Raw genomic sequence first — 9,735 nt, forward strand, 5'->3', positions numbered from 1 at the left:
TAAAATTAAAGACAGAAATAAAACGGGAGACCGAAGTTTAACCTGGTTACAACCAAGGAGGTTGTTAATCCAGGACAATCGAAAGCCGCACTAGCAGAGTCTCATTCACGGTAGGCGAAGAAGCCTTTTTACACACTTAATGAACTCACAAGTTGCTAGGAATTGAAAGCTTGAATGAATTATGAATTCCTAGGTCCAGGGGTCCTTTTATAGCCCCTGGAAAGTCTATCCCGAAGCTCCAAAGGCGCCTCCAACAATGGTCCAAGGCGCCTCCAAGCAAGTGATCGGATGCTTCTTGGCTTCATTTCCAGCTTGCTTTGACTTCCAACGCTCCTATCTTTTGGGTGATTGCGGCCAACCGGAATAGGGCTCACCCGAACCCAATTCCCGGCCTTCTCCTCGAGCAGCCTTCTGTCCCGGCTTAATGTCCCTCGAACGCCGCGCACGCTCTTCACGCCCACCGGAGTACTCTTCCGCAGCTCTCTCATCCTTCGGACGCACCAAGCCCGTCGGCTCCCTTCCCGTGCCGTCCTTCTCGCTAGCTGCGCCTTCCGCTCGACTTCCTGTGCTCCTAAGCTCCTGCACACTCAAACACAGGGATCAGACAAGACGCAGGACCTAACCAACTTGGTTGATCACATCAAAACACCCACGGGGATCACTTCCATACCTCTATTTAAATATCATCCAGTCCAACTGTTTTTCCATTTTTACCCTATTTAACGCATGTTCTACTTTTTGAAATTTGAATTTTCTTATACAAAATTAAATTTTCATACTCCTCTAACCTACTTAAATTTCCTAAAATAAGTTGATCACCTATACCTTCATTATAAAGTTAATGAAAACCTCTTTTATCGCTCCTTTACTTCCTCATCCTTCACTAATGGATTCATCTTCAATGCATCTTATTGGGTAAGATCTCTTTTTCCTCTCATTGTAGCTATTTTATAAATGTCATTTTCCCCTTCTTCTTTTGTATCAAGTTGTTGATACAAGCATTTGAAAGCCTTATTATTAGTTTCACTTACTATTTTCTTGGCTTCTTTCTTAGCTGCTGCATATTTTTTAAAACTTTCTTTGTTCTTATAAGTGTAAAGTAACTTATAAATTATTCTTTTTGCCTTCAACTTCTCTTGTACTTCCTCATTCCACCACTAGAATTCTTTATTTGGTGATATTTGTCCTCTTGACAAACTGAGTAAGCTCTTAGCCACTGCTTTAAAATTTAACGTAATCTTATCTCTTAGCACCCTCATATTGGCATCTATCTAGCATGCCACAAAAGAAAAATCATACAAGAGACACCCAAGTATCTAGCTTTTGTGAGGCACCCATTGCCACGATAGGTCTATCGGAAGACATTGAATAGTTGGCTTGAGCTATTAATTTCCTGCCTTGTGCCTAGCCATGCCTACACTTTACTCCATAGTGCTTTGCTAATGGGACATTGGAAGAATAGATAAGCTCTTACAGGTCTTGCACGACTCATATAGGATGCAATCCTTTGTTCGCAACCGACCTTGCGCTAGCATCCAGAAGGTGGATATGTGCTTCGGCGTGAGTCAAGGCTTCCAGACAACCTTAGCCCATGCTCATATTATCCCTTCCATTCAGAAGAAATCATATGTCTTTGCAGCTCCTTGCTTCTCCCCACATACTATCCGTCAGTTTGCTGCACAAGCTAGTCCCGGATTTGCAGGAAACGTTTAATTAAAGGGGAGTCTGACTTCTTTCTTTGCCATTGTCAAAGGTCTGCATGCCTTAGATATTGATGGAGCAAACCCATAAAGAATGTTTCTTGCGTTATATGTTCCATAGAGCACGACATAAAAGAGTCAAATTCCATGAATGTAAGTCCCGTAGTCCATAGCCACCTTCTTCTTTTGATAGGCATATCGTGGCCCGGTAAATAGGTGGATGTTTTATCGTCCAAACAAAATATCGACATATGGCATAGAGCTTATCAATCACTTCATTTGGGATTGGTAGAATTGACAACCAGAAGCATTCAACATCTTGCAAGACCGTCTTTACTGATTCCAACTTTCCAATGTAAGATAACATGTGTTGCCATGATGTTAGCTTCCGCACCACTGCATCAATTAGAGCACCATAGTTGTTAATCCGCAACTTTCCCGTGGCTAAGGGAATGCCAAAATATCAAAACAGAAAGCTCCCTTGTTGGAATCCCGTGAGCTCCAATAATGTATCATGGGTCTGTGGGTCAACCCTAGCAAAAAAGATGTTGGACTTGAATGGATTCGCTCTTTGTCCAGCCATGTCCCCAAAATCTTGTAGGCATTCCACTATCATTGAAATGGTAGACTCATCTCCCCTAGCAAATAAAAGTAATTCATTTGCATATGCTAAGTGGGTGATTCTGGTGTCGCCGCCCATTGGATGAAAATGAAAACCCGATCGCATGGATGCCACATTTAGAGATTTGGAAAAAACTTCAAGACAGCCCAAAAAGTAAAGGGGAGAGTGGATCGCCTTGATGGAGACCTCTCCACCTTTTGAAGAAACCATGCATACCACCATTGATGTCAATTGATTTGGATACTGTCTGCACTCAGTTATCCAATATCGGTATTGTTGGGGAAAATCATCGCCAACAAGTGCAGCTTGTAGAAACCCCCAATCCACCATGTCAAACGTCTTTTGAAGGTCAACTTTCAACACACAACGTGGGGAGACCCGCTTCCTAGCATACTTCCGCAAAACCTCTTGTGCTAAATGGATGCTCTTAACTATAAATCAATCCCTAACATTTTCCTACTATTGATACTATACTTGATGCACATATTTAACACCACTAACCTAACCTACGTTGGATGGTTAAGTTTTCTTCATGGATAACCTTACAATCTCTAGAAATTTTTTTTAACCCTTTTTTGCATAAGAAAGTCAATTTGTGACTAATTATTCCCACTTTTAAAAATAACTAAGTGTTCTCTTTTCTTAAAATCATAATAGTTATTATAAGTTTTATCGTGAAATCCAATATAACTTTTCCTTTTTCATCTCTTGTTCTAAAACCATAGCCCATTTTGATCTCATTTTTTACTCTACATGCTCATTTAGATCTCTTATTAAAATCATCTCGTTTTGTCGGAATATTTTATACTACCTCATCTAGGTTTTTTTTCAAAATTTTTGTTGATATCTTCATCTAATTCTACTTGAGATGCATATATGTTAATTATATTAATAGTTTCTTTTACTACCACCATCTTAAGAGCTTTAATCATATCTCTTTCGTAACTACTCGTACTGCTTCATCCTTTAATAAATTATTTACAACAATACCTACTCCATGTTCGTTTTACGCTTTCCTACGTATCATAACTTAAAACCTAAATTCTTTATCATCATTGTCTTCTCCCCTATTTATCTTGTCTCTTGTAACATAAAATATTAATCCTTCTCGTAATCACGGTATCTATTACCTCCTTTGATTTGTCGGTGAACTTCTTGCATTCCAAGTTCCAAATCTAAAATAATTAATATTTCTATAATTATAGCATTAAAGCTTCATGATCGTCTATTGTAGATCCACAATGGTGAAGGCACTAATATTGATAGTCTTGAAAGAGAAGATAATGGTGGAGATACAACGGCATAGGAATTTGAAGCACCTTAGTTGCATACTATAAAGTAGATGGTAAGTCTAAGATTAATAGAGCCTCAAGAAAAGTGACAGCAACGTAGATAAACAAACCATATTTTAGGAGAGCAGTAGTGGCATCCTTTATAATCTAAAGTAGTTAAGGAGGAGCACTTGATTGCTCTAGGTGATAATTTATGTCTATCAAGAGATAAGAGATGGAAAAAAGCAAGGATAATAGATTGATCAAATGGAAAGAAAAAAAAATAGTAAAAAAATCTGATCATAAAGAGTAGAGAAGGGCATACTTTATAAGATAGCATGCAATAAGAATGATATCATCCCAAAACTTGAATGAAACTAAGGGAGGGGCACTAAAATTCTAGGGGCATTTTAAAAAAGAGGATCAACTTTAAGGGAGAAATAACTATTTCTAATACTTTTATCCTTGAAACATAGACATTGTTGTTATGACTAATATCATCCTGTTATTTTCTTTTGACAATATGTCAAGTATGCATCTCATCGTGTACTAATATTTTTCTAAATTATATTTCACTCATGAGAAAAAATATAATACTTATTAATCAAAAGGTTGATCACTACATAAGAGATTAGTTACCAAACAACTTGAAATAGCTCCAAAATTAAAATTATTTTCCTAATATGCATCAATACGATTCAGAGAATTCATGACTCATGCATCATACAATGATCAACGGCCGAGAAAATGATGGAAGATGAGAAAGGAAAGTTGTTAAACCGTTCGGAACTAGCTAAACCCTAGCTCTAACGACAACGAATTAAAATAAAGAAGGAGGAGAGCTAGTACCGGGATCACACTGCTGATAAAACTTCTCGACATCTGCATCACGAAGAGGAAGCAGAAGAATATTAACTTCCGAGCAAAGAAAAGAAAAGCAAAAACACACCAACGACCCAAACAATCCGGCGGAAGAGAAGACGATGGATCTGTGAAGTACCAGTAGTGAGCGCCTTGATCATGCCGGCTCTCCGGGCCCTGAAGTCTCGGAAGACATCCTCGGCAGTGTGAGAGCCGTACGCCCCTCCGCCATCGCCGTCCATCGTCGGAGGCAGGGCGAGCCAAGGAACCGAAGTTTCTGGCTAGAGATGGAGAAGGGATTCAAATCGGCGCGGGGGCACGAGAGGGAGAAGGCCGAAGCTGGGCATTGATTATCTCTCGGTAGGTGGTGTCGCAGAAGAAGAAAAGAGAGAGGAGAGGAGGCGCTCCGGCGAGGGATCCAATAGTGGAGCATCGACAATTGAAATCGGTTTGACCTAGTCAACATTCGGGTCAGGACTAAGAGACGAGTCCAACTGAATGGGACTCGCCTGGAGGCCAGATATTTTCTTAGTAGAAAATTAATGAAACAAAAAATGGCTTTGCTCACCGCCCCGTAAAATAGATATGAGAAAATAGAAAAGTTAGTTCCATTTAATTCGGAGAACAAAAAATAATTCAAGAATGGATTATTCGATAATAACTTTTATTTTTGCCAGGTCATTTTTTATTTATATTATTAAAGAATATTATTTAAAAAAAATATTATTACAAAATTAGTTCATTTATAATTTAAGTTCAGAAATAGTGTATCTCTTAAATGAAGTAACTTGATTACAATTGCTCCACTTATAATAATTTTAATTTAATTATAATTATAGTTGTTTCATCTTGGAGTAGCGTTGACTCAACTTTAGTCAACAAAAAAAAAACTAACCTGAAAGCAATCAAAAGTTGCTCCGAGTTGATACGACAATGGTAAATTTGCACCTTAGAATGTTCTAAATTCAATAGAAGTGACATTGTTCATTTACAAATCATAGTTCCATGATAAAATATAGATGAATAAATTATGATACGCAATGATTTTTTAGATGAAAGGCATAATCTAAGATAATAAAAATCTCAAAAATAAATCCATATCTAATCCAACAAATTTACCACTAGAATATCAACTGCACGCTATATCCGCTGGGACAATTAAAATGGTTCTAAAATGAAATATAGAGTGGGGTACTTCCAATATGAAATTATGATTAAAATATTTTTTTTAATAATTTTTAAAAGAATGATGCTCTTTTATCTATATGTGTTTAATTAGGGTGCATTTTTTCTTGACGTAGCACCCTAATTTTGATCACAAGCAGTGTGAGAATTGAACTCCATGTGGTAAAAAGATGATTCGTTTACCCTCCAATGCTCCCGCTAATTCGTCCCTAGGTTAACATGGAGGAGGTAAATCACGGGTGGCTACTAGCCACTAGTGCAAATGGCCAAAACATGAGGGGAGGTTATGCTCGATCACGCCGAGTTTCGACCCCAAGATCTCATGTGGCAACACCCCATGTCTTAACCATCGCACCGCCCCGAGGGGACGTGAGAATTGAACTCCAACTGCTTGGGAGAAATGTCATGTCTCTCATCAACTCATGATGCCCTAACGCTGGTTCCACGAATATTGTAAAGTATCCGGCTTGATTAAATAAGTATTGCAAGCCTAGAAAACACCCATAGAGTTAAGATTTATGTAATTAACACATATATATGTGTGTTAATTACATAAATCTTAACTCTATGGGTGACAAAGTACACTTTCGAACGTCCTGATCATTTTCAGGCATCCTATTCACTTAGTCTAGTATGAGAGATGGACACAAGAGTGAGGATCATATCATTCCCATACAGGGGCAGATCTAGGCGAGGGCTGGAGTGGGTTGAAGCCCTCGCCAAGATCTATCGGAGTTAGACGAAGGCGGATCCACCGCCTTGAGAGGAGAGGGATGTCAAGGTGACAACGAGTGTGAAGGGGTCTCCCCAAAGGATGAGGCCGACATCGATTAGCAGGTGGCGACGTAGTAGGCTGTGAGGGTGTTGAGGAGAGGAAGACAGGCTTCAGAGTAGCTGTTGATGAGGACGGTGAGTCGATCTGGGCAGATCTAGAAGGGATCATGGGTCGCAAGCGTCGAAGTAGGATTCGAAAGAGAAGAGTAGCGACGAGACACCAGAAACCAGCAAAGGAAGGAAGAGGAAAAGCAGTTTCTGCCTCATCAAGTTTGTTTGGTTAATGGCGGCGCATTAGAATTAAAACTTACGTTACCCCTAATTCCTCATTAAGGAAATTATAAATTCCACACACAATGTGTCAAATGTTCATCTAGTTGTCATTAAATGGCAATGTGTCACACATCTAGACTAGTTTCAACTCATCAAGTTACACATTAGGCTTTGATATAGCATCTATTTAGTTTAGGGTTTATTAAATTAATATAATTAATATTTGTTTATCAAATTTAGCATAGCATCAAATTTATCAAATGATCAGTACTTGAGTGTGCAACAACTCATTCGGTCCCGAGTTCGGATCACGTAGGACATCTTACTAAAGACGGTGGTATTATAATATATTCTTTGTGCTCCTTATTTCCCTACCTATTAGAAAACAAAATAAAACTAGTTAGTCAGATTCGTTTCCATTTTTCGCCTCTCTTCTCTCCCTATAACAAAATGGAAGATGAGTGAATGAATAATAGTCTAGTCGTATTCATTAAAAAGGATATCTTTTCAACAATTGAAATATTACGTGTTTTCAAAAGATGAAAAATTAAGATGCAATTATCTCAATTTTTGTATCAGATGACCACCTAATATGCCACAAGTGTTAACCAATACTTTAATAAGCAATAGTTTATAGCAATTTTGTAATTTATTAACTTAGTATTTTTATCCTTTTATGATGTCCAATTAAATTTTTTATTATTAAATATATTTATTGTTGTAAAATAAATTTTGTTAGCCCTCGTTAAAAATTATCTCTGGATCCGCCCCTGTTTCCATATATATATATATATATATATATGACCTACTATATTTTTAGTTTTAAATAATTTATTAAATAATAGTTTTTGACAAAATTATTATATTGATCTAAATTAAACTAGTTAAATTTCATATAACAATTCCTTTGTTTCCCTGTGGACTCATATAATATTTTTTTTCTTTTTAATTTCAAATATATTTTTTGATAATCTAAATATTTATTTTTTTAGAACCAATCAATTCGATCAGTATCCTATACAAAGTTTTTATTGATGATTAGTTAAATTAGATAGCATTGATGAAGACCATCTAAAGGAATAATATTCTTAGATTTACAGTTCCAATGAAATATCAAATAAATATAACAGTTTTATCAAAATTACTAATATGGTATAAATTGTCCAAATTTCCAATATAAATCCCTAGTGTGTTTTGTGAACTCTTTGTAGTCGTATTATATCTTTATTTTCCAATTTTAACCTATTTAAGTCTATATATTAGTTTTATCAAAATTATTACATCGATTTAAACAGCCCAAATATCAAATATGAACCTAACCCCTACTTTGTTATACCTAAATCCTTTGGACTCATACGATGCCTTTTTTTTTCCAAATAATGAATAATTTAGATCCATATAACAAGTTTACTAGAACTATTACATAAGCCAAAATTGTCTAAATCTCAAATATGGACCTTTATTATTGATGGAGTCCTTTTTCACTTGCTCGGGCTCCTCTCTCCCCAAAGTTTTGATCACCTCCTCAAAGATCAAGATCTAGCGGTCCAAGAGATAAAGGATGTTAGGATTGGCCAGTTCTATCGACGTAGTCATTTCGGTGCTAGGTCAATACTCAATAGGAAAAAAAGAACTCTTTAAGAAAGGAAATGACGAATGAAGAAAAAGAAGTTGGAGAAGAAATGAGAGCCTCGCGGAGAAGAGATGCCTTAGCTTGCAAGGAAAAAAAAATCATACCTTTACTCCCCCTTCTACAGTGCTTATATAATTGCCAAGAAGCATCTACACGCAGGCTACTATGCACTCCTTAGCCATCCCAGTTGAGGTCCGTAAGGGAACTAGATTCAGCAGGAATTAGAGACCTCTCCCCTTATAGAATGCCACATATTCTTCTGAAGGGCAATTAGGGAACTAGATGTGATCGTCGTTAAATGGAGAATCTCTACGTAGGTTGTCGAAAAATGAAGTCAAGTATCGGATTGCATTGATGCTCGGGGATGTCAATCTCTAAGCAAAAAGCCACAGTGCTTGGGGAACCAATATATGAGTCTAGATACTCGGAGAAGCTAATAACCTGAGCACTAAGTTTGAATGCTCGGGGGATGCCTACTAAATGAGCGTTTGGTTAAATGATGGGAATGACTATGAGTATGAGTTTGATAGTAGGGTGAAATGGGAATAGGAATGGAAATGAAACTCATCAAGTTATATGAGTTTGGTTGATTCCCATAAATCTAGTAATCATTCTCAAAATGTCATTCCCAAACCCATAATCTAAACACTATCTTTTACTATCATTACATTCCCTCATTCTCAAATTCATCAACAAAACACCCCCTAAATATAAGTGCTTGGTAAAACCTAGGATATGAACACCAAGACTTGATACTCGGTGGAATCTACTAAGTATAGATCCAATATCTGAGCATTAAGTCCGGATGCTCCAAGAAAGTCGATATCTGAGCCCAAACGTTGAGTGCTCAGGGAAAATCAATACTCAAGTACTAAAGTCGGGTGTTCAGGAAATAACCCAGGCACCATATATCAATTATGTTCCCTGCCCCTCTAGACTGATAAAATACAATGTCTTCCTTTTCTAATTTATACTTGTATAGTCGTTTTGCTAAAACTTTTACATGAACTCGAACTATCTAATCTCAAATATAAACCTCTACTTTGTTCCATGAACCCATTTGGTTTTCCAAATAATTAATAAATTAGGTCCATGTTTTTACAAAACTACTTCATGAATCTAAACTACCCAATTTCAAATATGAACCCATACTATATTCCATGAACCTCTACAGAATCATATGCCCTTTTTTAAAATTTATTCTTATAAAATAATATTTTTAAAATTTTCACATAGATACAAAATTTCTTAAATTTCAAACATAAAATTTTATTGTGTTTCTGGACACTTTGAACTCGTTCAAATATCTTTCTTTTCCAATTTAAACCATTACAGGTTCATGTAGCGACTTTGGACCAAAGTAATAAGCGGCCAGTGGGAAATTTTCGTTGGATCGGACTAGTTGTCCACAGTTCG

The 9,735-nt window shown here is 36.9% G+C and overlaps 1 protein-coding gene across 2 annotated transcripts in view; it reads right to left on the reverse strand.

Annotated features, from left to right (window-relative positions):
* Positions 1-4,914, reverse strand: part of LOC122016895 (PHD finger protein ALFIN-LIKE 8-like) — a 31,636-nt gene extending 26,722 nt beyond the window's left edge. The window contains exons 1-2 of one of the 2 annotated variants that reach the window (XM_042574327.1): positions 4,594-4,914; positions 4,443-4,475 (exon numbers count right to left, since the gene is read on the reverse strand). In XM_042574327.1, coding sequence (XP_042430261.1) covers positions 4,443-4,475; positions 4,594-4,696 — 136 coding nt within the window. In that variant the 5' untranslated portion in view covers positions 4,697-4,914. The remainder of the gene's footprint in view (positions 1-4,442; positions 4,476-4,593) is intronic. The other variant, XM_042574326.1, reaches the window with a different exon arrangement.
* Positions 4,915-9,735: the final 4,821 nt, after the last annotated feature.

This window comes from Zingiber officinale, chromosome 8B (genome assembly GCF_018446385.1).
Source record: "Zingiber officinale cultivar Zhangliang chromosome 8B, Zo_v1.1, whole genome shotgun sequence".
NCBI classification, from domain to species: Eukaryota; Viridiplantae; Streptophyta; class Magnoliopsida; order Zingiberales; family Zingiberaceae; genus Zingiber; species Zingiber officinale.